Below are 27,792 nucleotides of genomic sequence, written 5' to 3'. Positions count from 1 at the left end.
TGACTTGGTTCTTTTCAACTTATGGTCTTCAAAAATGGCATTGTCATCTTCGTCTTCTTCCACCTCTTCTTTGCCTCCAAAATCCTCAATCGTATCAACCGAAATCGATGGGTCGAACCATGGGAACGACCACCCTCTGTCCAAAAACGGTGGTCGGACTGCACCTCATCAATACGGACAATCACTCCGTGTCCGAAACCATTGTTCTTAACAACTGCCCATTACCTCAATATGAATGAGACCGTCGAATGCTTATGGATACCTGGTAAAACGATTCACAAATCGACATCTTTAATGATCGGAGGGTGAACAGAGCTTACAAAAGCACTAATTGAAAAACCTTCGACGGTGGTGGTGGCGCCTCTTCGACGATGAGGGGAGAGCGGCCTTGTTCCCCCGGTCAATGATCTAGATCTGTCAATATGACTTTGGCTATTTCAAATCTAAGCTACGAGTTTCTTCTCAGAAAAAAAAAATTGGGGCTGTGACTCTTACCCTACACACCTCGGTCTGCTTCGTCGAGCCGCGCCGGAAAAATGACAGCCGTGAGTTTTTGCCGAACTGGCGCCCACGTGGAGATCCAGAGGTCGACTTCAGCAGCCAGTGCCAATCGCAGCTTGACACGTAATGGGACAAAAGAGCTGTGTAGCCGGCGTCACAGTGCATTATAGACAACGCCTTTTTTTAGAAGTGACGTTGTACCAAACTAAGCTTTACCCAATGTACAACACCACAAGTTAACAACTGCTGTCTACTAAAGCGAACTATGTTAGCTAGCTAGATAACTCGGCCATGCATGTTGCCGAGATCTTGATCACACCCCTCCTTCAAGGATTGCTTAGATAAGACAATTTGGCGAGGTAGAGAAAAGCCCAGCCACGCTAGATAATGTATGTATCGAACTAACAAGCCGAGAGCCTATTCCATGCACCGCTAGAGTACCAGCCCCATCGAAAACTAACGGCGCGTGCATACACATGTTGTTTGCATAATGTTAATTGAGCAACCACGCGCTCCTCACTAAGAGTTCTTCCTTTAATCTTCTTCTCAGTTCTTTCAATTTCCATAAAACTACAATCCCTTCAATGATAAATGAAAACCTAATAACCAGATTCATAAACCAGCACAACAAAAAAATGATTTGGGTTTTTTTTTCTAACATCAAACATTCCCAATTTCATATTCAGATCAATTTAATTTTGTACCAATTTAAGATCAAAGAAAGCAACTTTGAATTTCAATTCAAAGAAAGAGAGAAGGTGATGCTGTCACAAGAATCGTGGTTGTTGGAGTATATATAGAAGCGCCACCATCTGGGTCGAAGAACCGCCACAACCATCGAACTATTCGCCTTCGATCCCCCCCCCCCTCTGTTATGAGTATGGATCTGACCCTCCCCCTCCCCAATTGATCAACAGATTCACACCAAGATCAGATGCATGAAAGAACATACATGTCGGATGAGAGCGCCACTGCCGCCACAAACTGTCGGTCTGACGGAGGAAGATGACCGATAAACTTTCTACTCACCTAACTTACGAACATTAATTAGCAACCAACGTTTATATTAAAAAGCCATTACGCGTGTTTAAATGGACGGTTGAGATTCGCCGGTACTGGTACTCGTAGGTGCGTATAATCCTTTTCCCTAACAAGCCACCATTCTTTTTAGAGGCCGTGAATGATTCATCATAAATTTGCATCTAATATTAATTAGTAATGTATTGAGTGACTCAAACTATTATGAAGCTAATGGATACCGTGGGCTATAAATCCTTGGGATGGACTCTAGAAGAGATAAAGTCACTTTAAGTTATCAAATATGGCAATACTTTTACTCAGTGAACCTAGTAGATTTAGATTTAATCCTATTTATTGCTTATTGTTGTTTGTCCGTTTAAGGTCAAGGCAGCAAAAAGGAATTGAAAACCGTTCAAGGCTTTTCTGTATATGCATTCCACAAGCAAAACATAACACGAACTTGAAATTCTAGAAAGACGTACAAGTACAGTTTTCCGAAGGAACCCTGTTAAGCTTCCGTATAAACATGGGGCTTATGTGACTACATGACCCAGTCAAAGATACTTGGTCAAATACCATGAACATAAGAAAGTCAACACGTACACAATCATTACAAAATTCCAAGCCATCATAATCATCCCTCCTAGTACAGGCAAAGAGTAAGTAGCCAATCTGAGGTATAGTTTTTTAAAAGAGCCCTTTTTACTAAAACTTTATCGCCCCAGTTGGTACATTTTAAAACAGTGCTTAGATATATATTTTTATTTTTTTAAAATTTTTAAATATATATAAAATTATTAAAAAGACATATAAAAATAAAAAAACAAGAAAATTATTAACCTGTCTATTTTATAATTTTTCATTTTTCGTCAATCTATTATTTATTTATTTCAATCTAAGCCTAATTCGAAATAATAAATTGAATAAGATGATTTAATTTCTTTTGTTTTTTGTTATTAAAAAATATAATAAATAACATTATTAATTTTCATGCATCAATTGAAAAACTACAAAGATTTTTTAATAAACTTCGTATGATAGAAAAAATTGTTCAATAGATGTTAGAATTTTCATGTCGATTTTACTATTTGGTGAATCTCAAATCAATGAATGAAAAAAAAAGAACAATATTATTATTTATGAATTTAGGAGTGAAAAAGAAAATTAATTTGAGAAGATGAATAATGTTATTCTAAAGAAATTTTCGATTTGTTTATAATAATTGAATATAAAAGTAGAATTGGAAATATATTAATAGATAGTAGATTGATTTTATATCTAATAATGATATATTGATTCTGGACATTTTCAGAAAAATATGGAAGTTTAAATAATATTTTAAGTATTTATAAAAGTAAAAATGAGATTTATTAAGTGAAAATGCCGTTTTTAGAGGTATAAATAGAAACTTCATATCTTGAATTAGTATAAAAACTTCATCGCGAATTAAAATATGATGTCCGCTGATTAAGATGACGAACTTCATAACTTATTGGTCAATGATGAATGCCATAGTGATAGAGTATTACTTTTTCTTTTTCTTTTCGAAAATGATAGAGCATTACTCGATATCGTAAGAAATCAGTGAATGCGCTAAATATTCACATAATCAATAAGGACAGATTGTTAATACGATTAAATATCGTTTGTTCACTTTGTTCCGTTAAAATCTTTTGACCCCCCTAAAAAAATTCAAGTAATGTTTCCCTGTAAAACACGGAAAAGAATAAACAGCAGCTTAGGAACCTCTCATTTTGCCGACTTTCCATAACCGCAAACTGATTTACTTGCCTAATTTCCGTCGAACTTTCTAAAACCTACCCGCCGGTGGTTGTGACACGTTCAGAGCATATATATAAGAGCAACACGAACCTCACAAATATTATAACACACCAAACTTCAAAACATGACGCGATCTAATAATCATCATACGACATTCCTCTCCTCCTCCTCTGTTCTCCTCCTCCTCCTCCTCCTTCACGTCTCTGCTACCTCTGCAACTTCTCTCTATGACGACTTCGTTCAATGCCTCAACACCCACCCAAACTCCTCAGCCTCCCAAATAGTCATCCCCCAGAACAACCCTTCTTTCACTTCAACTCTCAGAGCCTACATCCGCAACGCTCGCTTCAACACCACCTCGACTCCGAAGCCAGTCCTCATCCTCACGCCGACCACCGAGGCCCACGTACAGGCCTCCGTCCTCTGCGCCGTGCAACTCAAAGTCCAGCTCAAAATCCGAAGCGGCGGCCACGACTACGAGGGAGTCTCGTACGTCTCGACCGAACCTACTTTCATAGTCCTCGACCTTTTCAACTTCCGGTCCATCGACGTTAATGTCGAGGACGCCTCTGCGTGGGCCCAGGCCGGAGCTACCCTCGGAGAACTCTACTACCGAGTCGCCGAGAAGAGTAAAACTCTCGGGTTCCCCGCTGGGATTTGCCCCACTGTCGGCGTCGGAGGACACATCAGCGGTGGCGGTTATGGGAACTTGCTGAGGAAGTACGGCCTCGCCTCCGATAATGTGTTGGACGCATTGATTGTTGATGTGAATGGGAAGCTTCTGGATAGAAAAGCAATGGGGGAGGATCTGTTTTGGGCGATCAGAGGCGGCGGTGGTGGAAGCTTTGGAGTGATCTTGGCTTATAAGTTGAGGTTGGTTCCGGTGCCGGAAACCGTCACTGTTTTTAGGGTGATGAGTTACACGGAGAGTAATGCCACCGACGTCGTTTTGAGGTGGCAGGGGTTGGCGCCGACGACGGTGGATGACTTGTGGATGAGGATGTTGTTGCAGCCGGTGAGTTCTCCGACCAAGAAGGGAACCAAGACTGTTCGGATTTCGGTTCTGGCAGAGTATCTAGGCAATGCTAATCAGTTGGTTTCTATTTTGGGAAAGCAGTTTCCTGAATTGGGTTTGAAGAAGGAGAACTGTTTGGAGATGAGTTGGATTGAGTCTGTTGTTTGGTGGAACGATGGTTCTCTTCCCAATGATACCAAGCCGGAGGTTCTGCTTGATCGGAATCTAGATCAGGCGAGTTTCGGGAAGAGGAGGTCGGATTATGTGCAGACCGCGATTTCGAGACAAGGGTTGGAGTCATTATGGGAGAATATGATTAAGGGGAAGACTGGCTTGGTGTTCAATCCATATGGAGGGAAAATGGCTCAAATTCCGGCCTCCGATTCGCCTTTTCCTCACCGGGCTGGGAATCTGTTCAAGATTCAGTACTCGGTGAATTGGGACGATGGTGGAGAGGAAGCAACCACTGAGTATCTGAACCAAAGTAAGGTGCTTCGCAATTTTATGACCCCATTTGTGTCCAAGAATCCAAGGAGTGCTTTCTTGAACTATAGAGACCTTGACATTGGTGTCAACGATTTTGGGAAGGATAGCTATGAACAGGGGAAGGTTTATGGATTGATGTACTTTAACGACAATTTCGATAGATTAGTGAAGGTGAAGGCTGCTGTTGATCCAGAAAATTTCTTCAGGAATGAGCAGAGTATCCCACTTCCTCCATGTAAGGCATAGATCGAAGAATTGTATCAGCTTTGATCATAATACCTCAAGTAAATGATTGGATCTATTGATTGATTACAGGAATGAAATAAAAATAATTTGATACATCAAACATTGTCTTTGATCTTCTGTTCCAATAGTTCAATGCTTCAATGTTTTTGGGTTTGAAGATTACCAGAGATGTGACATGTATGAGAAATCAGTGATATGTATAAAAAATCAGTATACCAGTATAAAAAATCAGTATATCAGTCTCATTCATTCTAGTTGTAGTTGAATTGGTAACCATTGACCTTTTTTTTTTTTGAATTGGTAAACTCTTTGCAAGAGTGACGGGTCTTTGTCTTTTGAAGCCGTTTTTTCTCTTTGTTCTGTGAATTTGGCTTCCTACGAATTTTAGCCTAGATTGATTATGTGTAAGACGCACTCCAACCATTTAACAAATCATGGGGATTCTTAACATCACACTGGAAGTAATCTCTGCTACATATTTCTCAAAGTCACAATGTTTGTTCCTTTCACATGCATATGCTTTAATCTGAGTAGAAAACACCTATAATTGTAAGGTGTGATTGCCAAGAACCTTCATTTAGGGGTAGGCCATGACTTTATGGTAGTTTACATGGTTAGAATTATGGGTGTGGATCCTTTACTATTAGATGGATTGCAATTAAACAAGTCTTGTTAGGTGGCCTTATTATGGATCACAAGTCAGGACTTGGTCCTATCTCCATACGTAGGCTAGTATCCATCTGCATAATACAGATGATTTTTTTGGCCTTTTCTTATTGTTGATTGTTATTTGGAACATGCAGGCTAAGAAAATGAAAGTTTCCTTATGATGTTCATAAGCATCAAAGAATTTACTACACATTCTGCATACATTTCTCAATGCATTCAACCTATTTGATGATATATGGTTTCGCAACTAGCTGTTGATAATTTATACAGTTACACTCATATGATCAAGGATTGAAACTTTACTGCTCTCTACCTCTGTTTGGGGTTTGTTTTGCATTCTGTGGTTTAGGCTCTTTGCATATTACATGGAAGTCTTGACAAGTTTGCTAGTTTTTTCATGGCCTACTTGTGCATCAATCTCAACCAGTTATGATGGCAATAAAAGAAAATGCTCCACTTAGTGAACTCGTGACTTTTTTCCACTAGTTTTCATCCACTGTAATGCCAGAATAACACACTTGATATTGATGGTCAACTCAAAGTTTTCAGTCTTCTAGCTTCTGCATTTAGTATCCATGCAAGGGATTCCGACTTTGGTTGCTGATTTCAGGTTTCCACTCAACTGTGACTGGTGGATCAAGTTCAAACATCTCAAAGGGGATGCTGCTACACTTGCTGATTGGATCATCATTCTTATAAGGTGGTGTCAAATTTAGCTGCATATCCACTGTAAGACACTAAGACTCACGAGTCACAAGGAGCCTCAGCATTGTTGATTAGCTTCTAGATCCGGTCTAAATGGTGCGTAGCTGTCTATTAGTTAATTAATCGTTAGTTTTAAAATCTGATGGTTACTTGGTTAATTAGTTCTAACACCAATTTGTTATTATTGAATATTATCCGTTGATGGAAATTTGATTCTATATATCTTTTGTTGATCTCACACAATGATCTTGATTTTTTCAATATTAGTGTGTTATCTGATTCATTACTAGGATCCTGTATATTTTTCATGTCCACCTCAAACTATGTTTAGGGCCGCGGAGTTGATTCGATGCTCAGCCTAGGACAAGATACTGAAACAAGTAAACAGTTCTGTTTTCAGGATTTGGCAGTTGAACATTTCAGCCATTGTTGCATAAATGAGTTACTTTACTGATGTATCTAGTACAATGTCATTTCGGCGCCATTGACATGCTAGAATTTTCTATCTGTTAAGTTTGCGATTGTTCTTCGTTAGTTGTTGTCAATTGCATCAATTGCTTTAACCTTTAGCAAATAGGACTGTTCTGCTGAACATATATAGGCTCTTGCAATTTCATATGAAGAGAAAAAAACCATGAAAACCTTCGGCATGCATACAGTGCTTCTTTCCCATAGTAGAAGAATGAGTGAGATCTCTGATTCAGAAACTTCTTTTCCACACGGGAAAGGAAACACATCCTAAATCCAGTATTTGGTCACTTGGGAATTGGGATGATGAAAAGGAAACTAACAAACATATTGGCAAGATGGATGAGGAAGCTGTATGCAACTATGCATATATGGCACCATATATTTCCAAGTCCCCAAGAGCTGCCTATTGTTCATGTTACGACCCTGGGTGATCCTTGTAGCTTATTTATAATATAAAATGGCACATTAGAACAAAGCATCCCTGTGATGATAGACTGTCAAACATAAATAAAACCGACAGAAGAAATCAATAGATAGGCCAAAGGAAGAATCAGAATTCATTTGTTTACTGTTCTTCACAGCATTTGGCTCCACTTACGTGCAGAAGAGCTAGATAATCTAATTGATTGGACCAAATTGAGCTCAACCACATGCCAGTACAGAGCAGCTGTGTTCTCGATGGTTTTCTTGTTTATTTACATAACAATAACATAAGATGGAGGTATCCAATCAGCATCAGAATTCGAAATCTAAGTCAACTTTCACTAGTTTCCTGTATAACATTATCCACTACCATATCTAAGTCAATAAATTAACACTAATAGTGATCCATACAAGAACTAGGAAACAATTTGATAAGCTAGAAAACGATTTTCATTTGGATATTGATAAGAAGCTCCATGAACTTCTTGAGATAGATGAGATAATTCACTATTCACATTTCAATTCATTGACCAGCTTCATACGAAAAGTCTGTAAATAACATAGAGCTTAGCTTTTGGTCTTTATATCTGCGCTTACGAGTTGTTAATATTGAAAAGTCACTTGTTGATTTTTCCTTAAACTGAGGAAGAAAAAGCAAAAGACTTCATTGAATTGTCTTCATTGGACTTCAAATGGATGAAATTTTCCTTATATATGTAAGCTCAGAGCATTTCACATGTTATATGCAGAGAACGTGAATATGGAGACCTTTCATGTAAAACTACTTTCCCTACTATTCATCCTTCTAAACTCGGTTTGTTCCACAACTTCAAGCTCCATTTCTGAAAGCTTTGTTCAATGTTTTTCCTCCCACATTCAGAACACCAACTTCAGCAATGAAATCATTCTCACCAGAACCAGTTCTGCTTACCCTTCAGTCTTAGATTTTTCCATACAAAACCTCAGATTCTTGAACAATTCCACACCAAAACCAGAGGTCATCATTACTCCTTTTGATGATACTCATGTTCAAGCAGCTGTTAATTGCTCCAAGCGTATTGGCATACAGATTAGAACACGAAGCGGGGGCCATGACTACGAAGGCCTATCTTATGTATCAAGAGACCCTTTCGTCATCATTGATCTTATCAATCTTCGTTCTATCGAGGTTGACATAAAGAAAGAGAGTGCTTGGGTCCAAGCAGGCGCTACTCTTGGAGAGGTGTATTACAACATTGCACAAAAGAGTAACGTCTATGGCTTTCCAGCAGGGACTTGTCCAACAGTTGGTGTTGGAGGACATATCAGTGGAGGTGGAGTTGGAACCATATTCCGAAAATATGGTCTAGCAAGTGACAATATCATTGATGCCAAAATTGTAGATGTCAATGGCAGAATTCTAGACAGAAAGGCCATGGGAGAAGAGCTCTTTTGGGCTATAAGAGGAGGAGGAGGATCAAGCTTTGGGGTTATTCTAGCATGGAAACTTAGACTGGTTCCTGTTCCCCCAACTGTAACAGTTTGCGATATTTCAAAGACAAAAGAACAAGGTGCAATGGAACTTCTTTTGAAATGGCAAGACATTGCAGACAAGTTCCCGGAAGATCTTTACGTACGTTCTGTAATAGGAAGTGGTAGCAACACTATTACAGTTGAATTTCTTTCCTTGTTTCTAGGGCCATTAAACCAAGCTGTGAAGGTGATACAAGAAAACTTTCCAGAGTTGGGTTTAGAAAGCAGCCATTGCACCGAGATGAGTTGGATTCAGTCTGTGTTGAGCTTTGCTGTCTACTCAATAGACGAATCCTTAGAGATTTTGCTGAAGCGCCGGCAGTTCAGCTACTTCTTCAAAGCAAAATCAGACTTTGTGACTGAACCCATCTCAGAAGCTGGCTTCGAATGCCTGTGGAAAATTCTGCTTGAAGCAAACACATCCTTTATGATATTGACACCATATGGAGGAAAAATGAATGAGATTTCCGAGTCCGAAACTGCTTTCCCACACCGAAAAGGAAACATATATGAAATCCAGTATATGGTTATTTGGGGTGATGTAAAGGATACTGAGAAGTATGTTGGATTCATGAGAAGGTTGTATGCATACATGGCACCATATGTATCAAAGTCCCCTAGAGCTGCCTATTTGAATTACAGAGATCTGGATTTGGGGAGGAACAATTATGGGAAGACAAGCTATTCACAAGCAAGCATTTGGGGTTTGAAGTACTTCAAGAACAACTTCAAGAGACTTGTTCGTGTTAAGACATTGGTTGATCCCGGCAACTTCTTTAGGAATGAGCAAAGCATCCCTGTACTTTCATCTAGTAGAAAATAGAATGTCATCCAACTTGGGTTCCAATATAAACAAGAATTAGATGGATTGTAATTTGGTTTTTCATTCATTATTACCACTTTACTAGTAAATAAAATAATAAAACCCATTGTTGCTATGCTCAAGTTCTGGGAAAATTCTAGAGTGCGCTGCTGTATAAGATACAACAGCTGCATCCATCACACAATCATACTATCATCCCCACGTGTATTATATTCTTCATTCTCTATCACCTTTAGATCTTGCTGTATGTTGTACAGCAGCTGCACACAGATGTACCCCAAGTTCTGAAGTAATTCACAATGCAATGACATACGAGTATCTGCCCATCTTTCAAAAACCATTATTAAATAGCACAATCTTCAGGTCAAATCCAGCCTTCCACTGTGGATGACAGCATTATAATTGTGGCCATTATTTAGAGAAGATGACAGCATTAGAGACCTGGACTATTTCACTGTGGAAATCTAAATTATGGCCACCAGGGGTTTCTAAAGATGCATTCCACTGTGGATGCACGGACATTCTTGTTACCATAGGGACCTGGACCATTTCTATTGGGCTGATGTGTTGGGCCTGCATCATTTTTTATTTCAATTTTCTTTCTTCCTCTAAAGTCTAAACAACAGTATTCCAGTAATGCTGGAGGAAATTATATGAAGCGAAGGGAAGTAATCTTTGCTCCTCAACCACAGAAAACAAAAGTGTTCTTAATTTCTTATACTCGCATGGCCCGGTGCCTTCTACAGTTCTACGACTCTATATTGACTCTATATTTACTAATAACAGGAATAAGGAACTGGTTTTTAAAGCAGTGCTTTTTCTTCGGATGAGCAAGCATGAAATCATCACAACGAACCTGTCTGAGATCATTATAAGGTTTCCATTTGCTTATATACTCTTAATATATACTTAAATATAAAAAATAAAGCTCTAAACTCTGAACCCAAAATGACTTAGCAGAACAAACAAACAGATACCAATTAACAAACCTAGAATGCTATTTTAAGATAAGTGAATAGTTGTCCTCAAATGAACCCACCAAGAAAGCAACAAATTTGGTAGATAATGGAGATCAAATTACACCAGAAATTTAGAAACTAATTATTCTGTACGTAAATCTGTAACCGATGACACCACCCAGATTTCTTCGAAGTTGGCGTGCATGCCATAACATGTCTCAGTTGGAAGTCTTGACTCTTGAAGAATCGAACCGTATTTCCAATAATTAACCATCCACTCAGTAATATTCGATTGTGTCATTCAAACTGGTGGCCATAATTTAGAGTAGATGACAGCATTATAATTGCACTAGCTAGTGTTCATATCTCGTGGAATTATCGTGAATGGGTGGGATGACAGCTCTAAACCCTCTCTTATTTAACCTTGGAAATTTGGTTAAAACAAAATGTTTTTTTTTCTGAGTTTCATCACTTTAAGAGTGATGATAGTGATCCAATATTAATTGATGGGCGTTGCTATGGACGTGAGCATATTACAGAATAGAACAATCAACAATCTCCCAAGAACATTTTTGTGAAAGGTATGATCAATCATAATCAGGGGCGGACCTAGGTATATGGTAAGGTGGAAGTCCACCCACATTTTGGGAAAAAAATCTTCTACTATATATTTTATATATATAGTAGGGCTTCTTGAGTTCTAGTTTATACATTAGTAATAAAAAAATGTATTAATGATTTTACATGATTGACAAAAAAAAATCCTCAATTTCTCTGGTCGATCATGATAAAACAATGACGGACTAACGAACTTGTCACTCTTTCTCTTTGTCTCAATCTCACTCTCTTTCTCTCTTGCAGTTTGTTTTATTGAGTTTCTTCAATTTTAGAGATTCAATTCTAATGTAATTTATTATATTTCAATTTTAAACATTGGAGTTAAGGACTTAAAATAAGATAATATATACGTTAACTTATTCATTGATTTATTTATGTATATATAGCAGAGCGTGTAATATGCTATAGTAGAATATTGAAGATATACCGAATTATAGAGTAACTCTTGTCTTTTATTGCATTTAAGGGATTAACTGTGTTTCCAATAATTAACCCTCCTCCAGCACCGTCGTAAATTTTTTCGTTACAAAGTTCAAGTCCACCTAATGTTGAATTTCTAGGAATTATACTTATCGGAACCTATTATCAAGAAGTTGGAGGAGGGTATGAAGCAACTAAGACTCACTTATTTATCCCATCATATATCAATCCTAATAAATCCATGAATCGCGCATCTACACAATTATCGTAGCACTCGATGTTTCTGTTCCGACTGAAAGAAAAGTTGGTCATATTATAGATCATATCCATGATGATTCAGATTAATTAGATGACGAAACGGTTAATAGAGATAGATAATCAGATAGCAGGTTCCTTTGTAGTTAAACTACAGACGATCCACTAACAAAGTGCATGAAATTATGTCATCATGAGTCTGCATGAGATCACTAAAGATTAATTATGCACTTAACCTTTGAATGTAATCAATTACTTTAACACCATAGACCTAGCTAGACTCCAATTATTAATTTGAAGTTTCGTGATCGCGGTCACACACAGCAACAGCAGATCAGAAGCAACTAACCTGATTACTAATTGAGTTGGCATATAAAGCTGAGCAGTACACCAAACCACCAGTTAATTTAGAAAGTAGTCGTTGTCCATACTCATAATTCACCTTATATTATGACATCACTGATTCCAAATTAACTTACTGAATCTGAGATTTTTTAAAACTTGTTTGGTCCAGGCAGCAACTTATATTATGGAGCACATTCAACGTTTGAAAAGAAAAGCATGATGCTCCAAAAGTTTGAAGATGGAGCTGATTAAGCGGCATAAATAGCTCTCATCAACTCTTAATTTGTATGATCGATGTAGTAGATTAGTATAAGTTTTCCACTACATTATTATCTGGGAACTAAGTTGTAATTAATTGTATGTAATATCTTGGCATGCATACTAGGAATTATGTTTCATGGCATATCTCCATGATACTCCTTATATTTATATGTATAATTTATATTTGTTCACACTGAATTATTTGGCTGTTTGATGGATTTCTATATTCTGAATTTCGAAATTTAAAGATAATGAAGGAAATCAATTTTGCATTAGAGTGAGTGTAATATTAGTAATAGTGAACTTTTTACATGCATGATTGCATGAATGATCAATTAAGTCAAATTATCTTACATTCATGATGATATTTGGTATTCCATTGTTCATGAGAAATCAGTGATATAAATACTTCATTTGCATTTGACATTAGATGGATTTTCAAGCAAGAGAGTCGAACCTACTTGAGAACACTAATAATTAAGCAACCTTAGGGAGTTAGGGGTGAAAGGAAACAGGTGCCCCTAGCTTCAAGTCATAGCTAGCCAATGAATTTTAAGAAAGAACTGATGGAGAGCTATTTTTGCCGTGTAAGCATACACACTTCAATTCCCCTTTCTCCACTCTAACAATGACTGGCAACTTAGAAAGGACAAGAGATATATAGAAGCAGAGTTCCATGATCGAGGGAATCATCATGTACATAGTGTAATGGCACAAGTAATATATTCATACATTTGGAGACGATCCACCATTGACATATATATAAAGTATAAACGCTTTCTGATTCATTCTTTTGATCCTTTGAGACCACCCTAGCCTTTCTCAATGTTCAAGACGATCTTTCCCTTTTGAATCATCATACCTGATCTTTAAACCAAGGTAAGTTTTGTAAAAGGAAATGAATAATATCTGCAAGCAAAAAACAAAAAACATGTATAGCACATAAAGATAAAGCAACTAACTTAAGGGCAGCAAAATGAAACGGGGATTGACTATAGTTTTAAGCTTTTTCAAGATGAGTCAGATGACATTGACGATTGAATGTAGAATTGTAAATGTTCATAACTTCGGGGGCGGTGTATTCAACTCTGATTTCAAATGATTCTGATTGATTTATTATAATCAATGGATTCTGAAAATCCATAGATTATTTCAACTCCACATAGATTCAGCCAGATTTTATTGTATTGTATTTACCAGATTTGTCTTGATTTGCTTGGATTTCACAAGTGCATGCATGATTTTTATATTATTAGTAAATAATAAAATATAGAACATGGAGAATTAATAAGTTGGTTTTCTTTTTTAACAAATTACAAAATAATAATGTATTTTACAAAGTAAAAAAAATAAAAACAACCAAATATTATATAGTGAAAATTGCAAAGACAATTAGAAAAGTACATTAAGAGGTTGCATACTCATCCATTCCGACCTCATTGTCATCATAGTCTTCATGATCCCTCTCATTTGCATTGTCCTCATTATTTTCATTAGCATTGCCTTCAATATCATTGTTATTTTCTTGACTTTCATTATCATAATTTCGTGGTCTATATTTTCACATAACTTCAGCAATATTAAGTCTCCAAGCATTAGCCTCTACTCTTTGTTGTAGTTGACTTTGAGAAAGTAGTTCAAGATTCTCGTCTTCCATATCAAGTTCTTCATCATTTTCTATTTCAGGAGAAAATTCATCGGAACGACATTCTTTATTGCAACTATTAGTACAATTATAAAAACAACTATCATTTCTTTTTTGCCTACAACAATTATACCAAATCACAAGAAAAACACATAAAATTGATTTGAGCAATTAAAATAAAACACATGATTAAGAACATAAAAATTTTCGATCTTATTGCAAGAGAGAGAGAGAGAGAGAAAAAAAATACATCAAAATCTCATGTCTAGATGCTTGATTTCTAACAAGCATGATATAGTGTAAAAATACTTCAAAATCCAACAAAATCAACCAATAAATGAAATCATTCAAAATCAATCGATTTTTGAATACCACCAGAATTCATAGGAGTTTTTGAAATCATAATTGAATACTTTAAGATTTCAATGTATTGTTTAAAATCTTAATTGAATACCACAAAATTTTAAAAGATTTTTCAAATACAAGAAAATCTTATAGAATCCTAGTTGAATACCCCCCTTCATATCTTGATGCTTCGCTGCACTACTTTTGTTTCCATTCCCATCTTTTCTTATCCCTCCTTTTAGATAGTTGGGTTAAATTTGGGTGAGGATAGGGCCAGTGCAGTTTGCAACTTTATAAGCAAGATATGGTTATCTGATTTTTCTTTACTCGATCTATTGTTACTTTGAACGGGATAAAAAATTTCCCCAATCTAGTCTACAGAATTATTAATTTAACAATAAGGTTATATTCTTATAACAATGATCACGAGTAGCTTCCAGGATATGGATCGAACAATTTCTTGTATGTGAAGTAGCAATTAGAGAATTCGGTCGTATGTATCATATCAGGTTCATGCAATGCAATGAAGAGTTTTCATTAATTTCTAGACCTAAACTACTGAGCATATATAGATATAAACTGCAAAGCATTTTATATAGAATGTTATTAAGCAAAAGAACTCGTATACGCACTCCTTTTTTCCCAAACAGATCGAATTGTTTCTACTCCAAGTTTCCATTTTGTTTATTGTTTGATTTGAACAAAATTAAGTACCATCTGCAAAATACCCGTGAACTTCAATTCAAAGCAAGAACACAAGGAGAAATATTTTTGCTTAGTTGGAACATTAATTCTCAAAGTACATGAAGTAAATTGTAACGACCCCAAAATTTCGAGCCTAAAAACTCAAAATTCTAAAGTCGTTAAACACAAAATAATCTCAAATAAATCGAAATCATTAAAGTGTAACAGCGGATCAATTCTGAGTTCTCAATACAACTCAGACAACCAATTATTACAACCCAAATTTATAAACCATACATAAAATGGAAATGTAATAATCCTCACAAATCACTCACAAATCTCACAAATAAATTCACTCAAATTCTCACACAAATCCACGCCAGAAATCTCACCACAACAGGGTACGAACGACTTCGAATCTCCGGAGTCGTCACTCAATCTCCGCTAACCAGTACCTGCGGAATTATCCCCTACACCATTGAATTGGTGCACCGGGATTGTAAACACAAACCCGGTAAGCTTTACAGCTCGTATGAGTAAAATCAAAATATAATTCGCATATCAAAATATACGAAAGATCACAAAACAACAAATATAAATGCCCTCATGAGTCAATAGTCAGCCCATCTGGTTGACCCAAGAAATATGAAATAAAACGCTCATGAGGAAATTAAGTAACCCTTCTGGTTACCCAATGCATTTATAATACGGGTACCAAGAACGCTGGTACACATCTGTTACCCCTCTCGTAATACACCGCTGATATTGGATAGCCACCCGCTACCCAACATCCAAAACAATCTGAGTACCCATGAGCAGATAACCACCCGTTACCTCACATGTAGTACTACGCAGATATTGGGTAACCACCCGCTACCCAACATCCAAAACAATCTGAGTACTCATGAGTAGATAACCACCCGTTACCTCACATGAAGTACTATGGTGATATTGGGTAACCACCCGCTACCCAACATCCAAAACAATCTGAGCACTCATGAGTAGATAACCACCCGTTACCTCACATGAAGTACTATGGCTGACAGACTAGAGCTCTAACTGTATCGTAACTTTCGCCCGGCCAAAGGCTAGGTTCCGACTTGCCAAACACGTACAATAATCTCACATCATATTGTACCAATCACGTCCGAAGACAAATCAACATTTAAACAATCTCAATGTTAAAAATCACGTACAATAATCTCACATCATATTGTACGTTTTAAAACTTTCACGATATAACCACAATAAAATCATAACAGTATATTATATAGCAAACTATATATATTCGTATTTATTTACCATTTATACAATATATACATAGTCCACTATATCCTATACATGTCATATTTCATAAACACCTGAAAATTACGTACGATAATCTCACGTCATATCGTACCATTTGAATCACATACACATGCCAAATTTTTTTCTGTCACTGAAATGACTATTTTTAATGAATTAATAACAGTACGTAATTTAGTGAACTATATATATATATGTACTTATTACCATTATACTGTATATATGTAGTCCACTAAATTATATACATGTTGTAATTCATCTGATAAAGACACTTGCAAAAATGTTGAATCACCACGAGGGTAGATTCGTAATTCAGTGAGATTTTACTCACCTTATCGACTCGAGCGTAATTCCACAATTCCCGATTATATTCCTTTCCTCGATTTAATGATCACCTTGAACAGATAAGAAAAGAATTTAGAATCGTTTCGTAACCTTTAAATGCCGAAACAGTAATAATCGGTTACTGTTCAGCAATTTTCGGTTTTACGAAGTTACTGTTCAGTGGTACTATTCACTGTTACTATTCCCGGATACTGTACAACTATGCAATTAATACGTATTTCTGTACGTATAAATATTATATACGTAGTTCTGTACGTATAAATACTATATGCATATTTCTGTACGTATAAATATTATATACGTATTTCTGTACGTATAAATATAAATACGTATTTCTGTACGTATAAATATTAATACGTATTTCTGTACGTATAAATATTAATACGTATTTCTGTACGTATAAATATTATATACGTATTTCTGTACGTATAAATATTAATACGTATTTCTGTACGTATAAATATTAATACGTATTTCTGTACGTATACGTACGATTTAAATGTAAATACAAATTCAGTAAATAAAATTTACTAAATTACCCTTTTACAAAATTACTTTTTACATTTACTGAAAGTAATTTATATTTACATTTACCGTAGGTAAAATTTAATTACATTTACCGTAGTAAATAAAAATTACATTTACATTTACCGTACACAGTAAATTACCAAAATACCCTTCTGTCAAAACCGTTCCCACCGCCGCACGTGGCGGCGCGTGTGGCACACGCGCCACCTCCGGCGGGCCGCGCGTGGGGCCCACGCGCCGAGGCTAACCACGGCGCGTAGCACGCCACCGCTACCTCAAATCTCTCCTACTTTCTCCCCTCTCCTTCCCTCCGGCCTTAGGCCGCCCCTACGCCACCCCACTCCTCCACACGCGCCGCCTAAGGCGGCGGCATCCCTAACTCTCCTCTTCCTCCGATCCTCCATTAATTCACCTCCGATTCAAACCAAAAACACAACAACAATCGACACAACCAAATGAAATCAAACCCTCACCTAATCGATATCTCGATAGCCTCGGAATCAACTGTGTTTGAGTCAAGATGAGGTGAGGTGCGGCGTTTGGTTCCCCTCCGATTGTAGGTGGTGCCATGTAGGAGATGCAGCGGCGATGACGATGCGTGACGATGACGATGACGATGCGTGATGCAGCGGCGATGCTCGTGGCAGTGAGGCACGGTGCGGGGGAAGCTCGGGTTGCTTGCTGCGGAGCTCGCAAGGCCGTAGGAGCGGCGGTGCAAGCCTCGAAGGGCAGGGCAGAGATCGGAGAGGGAGATCGACTCGAGGGAGAGATCAACCCGAGAGCGAGAGAGAGAGAGAGAGAGAGAGAGAGAGAGCTCGGGAGGAAGAAAAGAAAGAGAGAGAGAAAACAGAGGGGGGCGGCGGAAGGGAGAGAAGAGAGAGAAGAGGGTTTCTGAAAATAGAAACCCTACTTCACAAAATGTCCTTTTATACCCCCTTAAAATCGGAAACTAACTTCCGTCGTTAATAACTTTTTCGTACGTCGTCCGATTAGGACGCGTCACATATTCACGAACTCGTATCGACGAGCTCTACAACTTTCGTGAAGGAAGTTTTCGCAACTGATCGACGGAATAAAAGTCGATATAAACGTTACGGAAATGTAACGTTTTTCAATTCAAACGTTCCGAGAACGTTTCCGTTTCCGTAACGTTGCAAACAATTAAATTCATTTAAACTGAAATTCATGATTAAATAGAATTCAAATTGAATCAAATAATGTAATGAAATTTAGGGTTATTACATAAATAATGACTGCTGTCTGCACAACATTGACAGTACGTCAATCTTCTTCGTCTATAGTCTTCCTTGGAAATTCTGGGGCTCGAATTGCCCAGAAAAATAAATAATAATACTATTAATTTCATAGTCCGATATACTGTTATAGTTTCAGACTGTTAATACTTAACCGATATAGTCTCAAATTTATTCATTGATTCCGAATAAATTTGATATTTGGTACCAGCAAACTGAAGTTTCCAACCGGAACATAATTCAGTTTAAAATCCGAGTAACGCCTTCTTTACAAATTACAATACACTCCACAGTCGAACTCCTTATACTTGTATCATGGTACAAGTAGGGTATACCTCACATCACACTAGTCACATTCAAGAACAGACGCAATTGAAATAGTGATCGACCAGTGACCCAAAATACCATAACTTACGTTTCCATTACCTCATCACACATACGTTGGTGTCACTGAGACACCATCTTCATGCTTCTATAAAGCAGCATACACCAAGCCACTTTTTCAACACAGCCTCATACCTTAAACAAACCAAGCAACACAATGACGCTTCCAAACCTATCAATATTTTCCCTCTTTCTTTTCCTTCTGTTACCATCTGTTTCATGGGCACATCCCAAAGATTCAAGCCTAGACAGTTTCAGCCAATGCCTCTCGGATAACACCGAGATTCTGGTACCATTTTCTAAGGCCTTCATCACTCCAAACAACTCAACATTCCTTCCTACACTACAATCGACTGCACAAAACCTCCGGTACTTGACCCCTTCGGTGCCAAAACCAGAGTTCATTTTCACACCATTGCTCGATGCCCACGTCCAAGCTGCTGTCATTTGCTCAAAACAGCTTGGTATCCATCTGAGAGTCCGAAGTGGAGGCCATGACTATGAAGCTCTCTCTTATGTCTCCCAAACAGAAACACCTTTCATCATTGTAGACCTTGCCAAGCTTCGATCAGTCAACATAAACATCGAAGACAACAGCGCTTGGGTGCAAGCCGGTGCCTCCATTGGCGAAGTTTACTACAGAATTGCAGAGAAAAGCAAAACACATGGCTACCCTGCTGGACTCTGCACGAGCTTAGGCGTTGGCGGGCACATTACAGGAGGTGCATATGGTACCATGATGAGGAAGTATGGCCTTGGTGCTGACAATGTCATTGATGCTCGGATTGTTGACGCTAGTGGCAGGATTCATGATCGAGAATCAATGGGAGAGGATCTGTTTTGGGCAATCAGAGGAGGTGGAGGAGCTAGTTTTGGTGTCATTCTCTGGTGGAAGATCAAGCTCGTTCCTGTTCCATCAACTGTGACAGTGTTTTCAGTTGTCAAGACCCTTGAGCAAGGCGCCACGAAGCTCCTCCATAGATATCAACAAGTAGCTGCTACTGAGCTCGATGAAGATCTCTTCATTAGAGTTATCATACAACCAACGGTCATCGACGCCAAAAGTGGCAACAAAACTATATTGACCATCTACCAAGCTCAGTTTCTTGGAGGTGTTGATAGACTCATTGATATCATGTCAACAAGTTTCCCTGAACTAGGTTTGACAAAGAAAGATTGCACACAAACAAGTTGGCTGAAATCTGTAATGTTCATAGCAGGTTACCCAAGTGGAACTCCACCTGAGGTTTTGCTTCAAGGAAAATCAACTTTCAAGAACTACTTCAAAGCCAAGTCAGATTTTGTCAAAGATCCAATTCCAGAATCCGCGCTTGAAGGGTTATGGAAAAGGTTGTTCGAACAAGCCTCTCCTTTAATGATATTCAACCCATATGGAGGAATGATGAGCAAGATTTCAGAGTCGGAGATACCTTTCCCACACCGGAAAGGAGTGCTCTTCAAGATTCAGTACCTGACTACATGGCAAAATGGCACTGAAAGTGAAGCAGAACACATGGATTGGATTAGGAAGCTGTACAACTACATGGCTCCTTATGTTACAATGTTCCCAAGGCAAGCATATGTGAACTATAGGGACCTTGATTTGGGGGTTAACAAGAAGAGCAACACAAGCTTCATTGAAGCAAGTGCTTGGGGTTACAGGTATTTTAAGGAGAATTTCAACAAACTGATACAGATCAAGACCAAAGTCGATCCCGATAACTTCTTCAGGCATGAACAGAGTATCCCACCACTTCCACTCCCTCTACCAACACCATCCACAATTGCAAGGTGATCATAGAAAACACACAGCTACATATTTATGGCATTCGAAGCGTGGTAAGCATCTGATGGGTTCTTCATTAGTGTGTTTTGTTTAAGAAAATGTTTGCCTGATTCTATATACCGGAGCAGATTTGTCAAATAAGTCTCTGGGTATAACATTCACTTGTTGTAGACTAGTATTTTTACCTAGGATTTGCAATAATGGATTTGTTACAGGAAAGAGCTGGAATAATGGGTTTGTTTTAGCTTTTATGTGCTTGTTCTGCCCATACATTGTGAATGGATTAGGTTAACTTTGTTAAGAAACCCACCAAAATCAGACAATACCTACTCCTTTACAAATGGCAAAGCAATTGGAGACATCTCTTTCAGAGGTTTCCAGGTATCAAACTTCAACCTGCATGCGGCACCTGTGCTGTGAGTCACAGTCACCTGTTGCAATAATTTGAAGGATCTATAGAAACTGAATAAAAAATGTATTGAATAGATAAAATTATAAACTTGTGACTAAAAAAAAAACAGATAAAATTATAAACTTATGCAGTGGACGAGGGTGCGTATTTTTTTATATTTTTTTTAGACTAGAGAGGATCAAACTCAATCCCCTTAGTTTTTTAGTGGTACAGTATCCTCAAGGTTTCGTTCTTCCAGAAGCACTGCTCAAAATCTATAGGTGTCTTGAAGTAAATATGCAGTACCAAAAAGAATTTATCTCCAAAGTAGTGGGGGCAAAAAGGTGTCTATAACAACACGATTTTGGCATAAATTCTCATTTTACTCATTAGTCATTACCCATGTTTCAACACATGATTTGAGTGAAATTTTTGGGGCAGACGCACTAGTCACAGTAACCTAAACATTCACAGCCTAAACATTTCTTAATGGAACGCAATCAACGCATGGCAAAAATTCTTTGGAGCTTGAATTTTTACGAGTGGATGGACAAAGATATAAACAAGTACTCACTACTCAGTTTTCTGACCTAAGAAATCTCTGTATACAGTCAAACCCCAAACTCAAGTTAAAAAGAAAATCCTCACTACGTTCTTATACTAAATTTACTTGGTGAAGAAAGTTAATAAATTATTGTTTGATGGAATCACAGCTAAATTATAATAAAGGTCAAAAGAATAGTTTACACTTCAATTTCTTTTGTATGATCAAAACATTTGGCAACAAAAAATAGATATAGAAGCAAAGCTAGTGCAAGAGAGACTAACCTAAAAAGTATCGTCTCTCTTCACAATTTCCTCTGCAGCAGACCTTGTTCACTTTTAGAATTTCTTAGGCTGTGCCGCTCTCTTCACGTCTTCTCTCTTAGTCCTCTGAACAAAAGTTCAGGTTTCAAACCACCACAGATTTAAAAGCCCCACCACATTTTTGCAGCATATGGTCTCGGTTTCCCACCAGGTCTTTGCCATATTGCTGGTGCTGTGAGCCATCTCAGTGATGGTAGGCGGGGAATGCTACTTCAGAAGATTTGGGGTTGAAGTCAATCCACCATAAATAGAGACCATTTAGTCCTTGTTGCCCCAACACCACATGACATTTGCATTAGCTCATCAACTGAACACTAATGCACGTTCATGCTTCTATAAAGACACACAGAAACAAAGCTGATTCCTCAACAACACCCAAAGAGACTTAAACAAGGCAACAAGATGCTTTCAAACTCTTCAGTTTTTTCCCTGCTTCTTTTTATGTTATTATCATCTTCATTGGCAAAACCATTATCTTCAAAACAGAATAGTTTTATCCAATGCCTCTCCTATCATTCTAAGGCTTCTATACCATTCTCCCGTACATTTTTCACTCCAGGCAGTTCTGCATTCACTACCGTCCTAAACTCAACTGCACAAAACCTCAGGTATTTGGACCCTTCAAAACCCAAGCCAGAGTTCATTTTCACACCCACACATGACTCCGAAGTTCAAACTGCTGTTGTTTGTTCAAAACAGCTTGGAATACATCTCAGGGTCCGAAGTGGAGGGCATGATTATGAAGCTCTCTCATATGTGTCCCAAATTGAAAAACCTTTCATTATTCTAGACCTTGCCAAGCTTCGATCAGTTAATGTTGATATACGAGCCAATAGCGCATGGATTCAAGCTGGAGTCACAATTGGTGAAGTTTACTACAGAATTGCACAGAAAAGCAGAAACCACGGCTTCCCAGCTGGTCTTTGTACAAGTTTGGGTGTGGGAGGCCATATAACTGGTGGTGCATATGGTTCAATGATGAGGAAATATGGCCTTGCAGCTGATAACGTCCTGGATGCCAGAATAGTGGATGACAACGGCAGAATTCTTGACCGCAAGGCCATGGGAGAAGACCTGTTTTGGGCAATTAGAGGTGGTGGAGGAGGAAGCTTTGGAATCATCTTGTGGTGGAAGATAAAATTGGTTCCTGTTCCATCAACTGTGACAGTATTTACAGTTGCCAGGACCTTGGAACAAGGTGCCACAAAGCTTCTCTATAGATGGCAACAAGTAGCTGCTACTAAGCTTGATAAAGATCTCTTTATCAGAGTTTTGATGCAGCCAACAGTAGTTGACAGCAAAAGCGGCAAGAGAACAGTCATAACTCTTTACCAAGGTCAATTCCTTGGAGGTGTTAAAAGGCTCCTCACTGTTATGCAAACACAGTTCCCTGAGCTAAATTTGACAAGAAAGGATTGTACACAAACAACTTGGCTCAACTCGGTGATGTATATAGCAGGTTTCCCAACTGGAACTCAGCCTGAGGCTTTACTTCAAGGAAAACCCACATTCAAGAACTACTTCAAATCCAAATCAGACTTTGTCAAAGACCCGATTCCTGAAACTGGGCTTCAGGGGCTATGGAAAAGATTGTTGGAAGAAACCAGTCCCCTGATTATTTGGAATCCATATGGGGGAATGATGAGCAAAATTTCGGAGTCAGCAATACCCTTCCCGCACAGAAATGTGCTCTTCAAAATCCAGTATGTGACTACATGGCAAGCTGCAAATGAAAACGAGGCAAAACACATAAATTGGATCAGGAAGCTTTACAACTACATGACTCCATATGTCACAAAATCCCCAAGGCAAGCATACGTAAATTACAGGGATCTTGATCTGGGGATAAACAAGAAAAAGAACGCTAGCATCACGGAAGCAAGTGCATGGGGTAACAGATACTTCAAGGACAACTTTTACAGATTGATCAAGATCAAAACCAAAGTGGATCCTCAAAACTTCTTCAGGCACGAACAGAGCATCCCACCTCTTGCTCTCCAGGCAAGAAGCATCGAAAACTAGTGATGATAGTAAATTAGTAACACCACAGCAAGTCAGCTAAGACTGCGGAGGCTTCTGTTTCTTAGTTCCCCATTTCCTTAAATAAAATCCCTTTGGCAAGATAGCAAGAGTAGCCAAAATGTAGGATGAGTAGCGACTAACTACTCACCAAGCGCAATGCCTTGGCATCCAATTTTCAGCTAGTCTTGAAATATTGTCCGAATAATTGTTATTTCAAGAGTAAAGTTTTGCTAGTTTTTGAGAAACCTCAAGGCCTTGATTGGTTTTCAAAGTGTGTACTCTGGTACAGAAATTATTGTCTAAATTATATATGAATCAAAACAAATCCCAAACAACTAAACAAGGCTTGGTTATAACAGATAACATAAATACAAAATCAACATTCTTTATGAATATGAGGATAACATGTACAGCAGAATATGCAGCAAAGTTCATATTCAGAAACCAAAAAAATAACAGGTGAATTCTAGTCAGCAAAAATAGGTCAAATTGCAGTACCCATTGGTTAAATTCAGTTCAAAAGGACAGATTCTGGATTTCAGAAACCCTGAATTAGAAATTGGAAGAGTAAAGTTCGGGAGTGGAATCAAATTGAGTTTCATTTGTGATTGTAGGTCGAAGAAAAAGAAGCTCAAGAAAGAAGCTTTTACCTGAAAACTTGCCGGAGAGTGGCGGATTCCGAGAGCATCAAAGATTCTCCGCCCTTCCCAATTCATATGGACACTCCCAATTCTTGGCTTTTTAGTTTGAGTTTCTCGACTTTTTTTCCCTCTTCAATTTTCTTATGCAGTGTATGAGACTTTTAATGCAAAATATGCAAAGGGATATAACTGTGTTTTTAGAAAATATATCAGACGTATTCGTTCGATTCCGTCACCAATTAGGTCATTAACGGCGCGTTTCTGAGCGTTTTGCTTAGGTTTAAAGATATGAATAACTGAAAGGCTTGTTGTTTAATCTTCGTATATGATCGGGAATATGCTGGAGGCGATCGGTTGTCTTGATGAAAGACAATTTTACCCCTCTGTGTATTTTTGATTTACAGCCTGGCCATAGGAGACTCTTTTTTGGGTCGTCCAAGGTTTCGTCACAGAGATGAAGCCCGGAGAGTGAGATAGAGACTGGTAATAGGGCTTTTTGTTTGTTTGATTTCAAGTTCGTGTTCTTCTTCGTTTTGAATGATGTTATCTAGATCTGTGTTCAGTACTTCAGTATTAGCTTCACCACTCTGTCAACGAATTTTAAATCTCTGATATTGCTTTGGATTACAATCGAACAGAGTTTCTTGGTGGGTTGGTCAGATTAATACAATTTCAGCTCTCAGGTTTGTCTCCCTGAATGGGAAGCTAGGTGTTGACCATTCATACATAATTGATAATTCACCGAACTTCCAAATAAATTTCCCTTTCTGGAATCGGGTCTTACATATAACTTGATCGGCATGCCTAAATACAGTATATTCGAGTGTATCATTCAATAGGCGACCATAATTATGATAGGGAAGTATTAATTGAGTAATACTATTCCTCTCCTGTAGGTTTGATCCAAAATATGGCAACAGACTGGAGACATATAGAAGCAGACTTGACACTGCAAATGAGAATACCCAACTGTTCACAATATTTCCTCAGTATCAGAACATGTTCATTTTTAGAAGTTTCTTCATTGTTGTACGCAGCAACCTTCATTTCATCTAAATGTCTTCAAAGCATCTCCAATGGTGGTGTCATTAGTACTTTTTACAGCACCTCGATCAGGTTAAACAAAACAATAGACCAAATACTCACCATAGCAGTTTTTGCACCATATCGTCTCGGTTTCCTTTGCCCTACGGATGATTCTGTCAACTCTTTTATTGAAGTTAGGCAAGGAACCCGACCTAAAATGGATACGTGCCATCAGCTAATCCAGTAAACAGTAATGCAGCTTCAAGTTTCTTCTATAAAGAAACACAGAAACACAACTGATTCCTCAACAACACACCCAGGAGACTTGAAGACAGCATCATGAAGCTCTCAACCTTCTCAATTTTTCCCATGTTTCTTTTCATTTTACTATCATCTACATCCGCGCAACAACCATCTTCAAAGCAAAACAGTTTTCGTCAATGCCTCTCATATTACTCTAATGCTTCTATTCCCTTCTCTAGTACATTTTTCACCCCAAACAGTTCTGCATTCACTACCGTCCTAAATTCAACGGCACAAAACCTCAGGTACTTGCTCCCTTCAAAGCCAAAACCAGAGTTCATTTTCAGGCCAACTGATGATTCCCAAGTTCAAAGTGCTGTTGTTTGCTCAAAAAAGCTTGGTATACATCTTAGGGTCCGAAGCGGAGGACATGATTATGAAGGTCTCTCATATGTGTCCCAAATTGAAAACCCTTTCATTATCATAGACCTTGCCAAGCTTCGGTCAGTTAATGTCAATATCCGAGCTAATAGTGCATGGATTCAAGTTGGAGCCACTCTTGGTGAACTTTACTATAGAATTGCAGAAAAAAGCAGCACTCACGGCTTCCCAGCTGGTATCTACACAAGTGTAGGTGTGGGAGGCCATATAACTGGAGGTGCATATGGTACTTTGATGAGAAAATATGGCCTTGCAGCTGATAACGTCCTGGACGCCAAAATCGTTGATGCCAACGGCAGAATTCTCGACCGAAAGACCATGGGAGAAGACCTGTTTTGGGCAATCAGAGGTGGTGGAGGAGGAAGCTTTGGAATCATCCTGTGGTGGAAGATAAAATTAGTTCCTGTTCCATCAACTGTGACAGTTTTTAGACTTGCCAGGACCTTGGAACAAGGTGCCACAAAGCTTCTCCACAGATGGCAACAAGTAGCCGCTACTAAGCTCGATAAAGATCTCAATATAAGAGTTCTGATAACACCAACAGTAGTGGACAGCAAAAGTGGCAACAGAACTGTCACAATTATTTACGAAGGTCAGTTCCTTGGAGGAGTTAAAAGGCTCCTTGAGGTTACGCAAACACAGTTCCCCGAGCTGAACTTGACAAGAAAAGATTGTACGCAGACAAGTTGGCTCAACTCTGTGATGTTCCTAGCAGGTTATGAAAATGGAACTCGTCCTGAGGTTTTGCTTGAAGCAAAACCCACATTCAGGAACTACTTCAAAGCAAAATCAGACTTTGCCAAAGTCCCAATTCCTGAAGCTGCGCTAGAGGGTCTATGGAAAAGATTGTTGGAAGAACCCACTCCTCTGATTATTTTTAATCCATATGGCGGAGTGATGAGCAAAATTCCAGAGTCAGCTATACCCTTCCCGCACAGAAACGTTCTCTTCAAAATCCAGTACGTGACTACATGGCAATCTGCAAATGAAAACGAGGCAACTCATATAAATTGGATCAGGATGGTCTACGACTACATGACTCCTTATGTCACAAAATCCCCAAGGCAAGCATATGTGAATTATAGGGATCTTGATCTGGGGATAAACAAGAAGAACACTAGCATCGCTGAAGCAAGTGCTTGGGGTACCATGTATTTCAAGAACAACTTTTACAGATTGATAAAGATTAAAACCAAAGTTGATCCTCACAACTTCTTCAGACACGAACAGAGCATCCCACCTCTTGCTCTCCATGCCAGACAAACTAGGAACTAGCTAGTTATGGACTTACGATGGTAATAGTGCAGCATGTCAGCTAACAATGTCGAGGTTTTTTTTTTTCTTAAATAAAGCCTCTTTGCAACATAGCAAGATT

The 27,792-nt window shown here is 38.3% G+C and overlaps 5 protein-coding genes across 5 annotated transcripts; all 5 read left to right on the top strand.

Moving 5' to 3' along the window:
* The first annotated feature begins 3,380 nt into the window (after positions 1-3,380).
* LOC126788442 (berberine bridge enzyme-like 21) lies at positions 3,381-6,449 on the top strand. Its single transcript, XM_050514436.1, has 2 exons — positions 3,381-5,039; positions 6,330-6,449. The coding sequence occupies exons 1-2, from the start codon at positions 3,428-3,430 to the stop codon at positions 6,416-6,418; spliced, it is 1,701 nt and encodes a 566-aa protein (XP_050370393.1). The 5' UTR covers positions 3,381-3,427; the 3' UTR covers positions 6,419-6,449.
* A 1,629-nt stretch (positions 6,450-8,078) lies between these two features.
* LOC126788449 (tetrahydroberberine oxidase-like) lies at positions 8,079-9,653 on the top strand. Its single transcript, XM_050514444.1, has one exon. It carries the CDS (start codon positions 8,079-8,081, stop codon positions 9,651-9,653), a length of 1,575 nt encoding a protein of 524 aa, XP_050370401.1.
* A 9,238-nt stretch (positions 9,654-18,891) lies between these two features.
* On the top strand, positions 18,892-21,176 carry LOC126788443 (berberine bridge enzyme-like 15). The gene has a single exon (XM_050514437.1). The coding sequence runs from the start codon at positions 19,158-19,160 to the stop codon at positions 20,793-20,795; it is 1,638 nt and encodes a 545-aa protein (XP_050370394.1). The 5' UTR covers positions 18,892-19,157; the 3' UTR covers positions 20,796-21,176.
* A 782-nt stretch (positions 21,177-21,958) lies between these two features.
* On the top strand, positions 21,959-24,293 carry LOC126788445 (berberine bridge enzyme-like 13). Its single transcript, XM_050514440.1, has one exon. The coding sequence runs from the start codon at positions 22,447-22,449 to the stop codon at positions 24,064-24,066; it is 1,620 nt and encodes a 539-aa protein (XP_050370397.1). The 5' UTR covers positions 21,959-22,446; the 3' UTR covers positions 24,067-24,293.
* Positions 24,294-26,072: 1,779 nt separating this feature from the next.
* On the top strand, positions 26,073-27,692 carry LOC126788446 (berberine bridge enzyme-like 15). Its single transcript, XM_050514441.1, has one exon. It carries the CDS (start codon positions 26,073-26,075, stop codon positions 27,690-27,692), a length of 1,620 nt encoding a protein of 539 aa, XP_050370398.1.
* Positions 27,693-27,792: the final 100 nt, after the last annotated feature.

This window comes from Argentina anserina, chromosome 3 (genome assembly GCF_933775445.1).
Source record: "Argentina anserina chromosome 3, drPotAnse1.1, whole genome shotgun sequence".
Lineage (NCBI taxonomy): Eukaryota > Viridiplantae > Streptophyta > Magnoliopsida > Rosales > Rosaceae > Argentina > Argentina anserina.
This window is presented reverse-complemented; position numbering and strand designations above follow the sequence as displayed.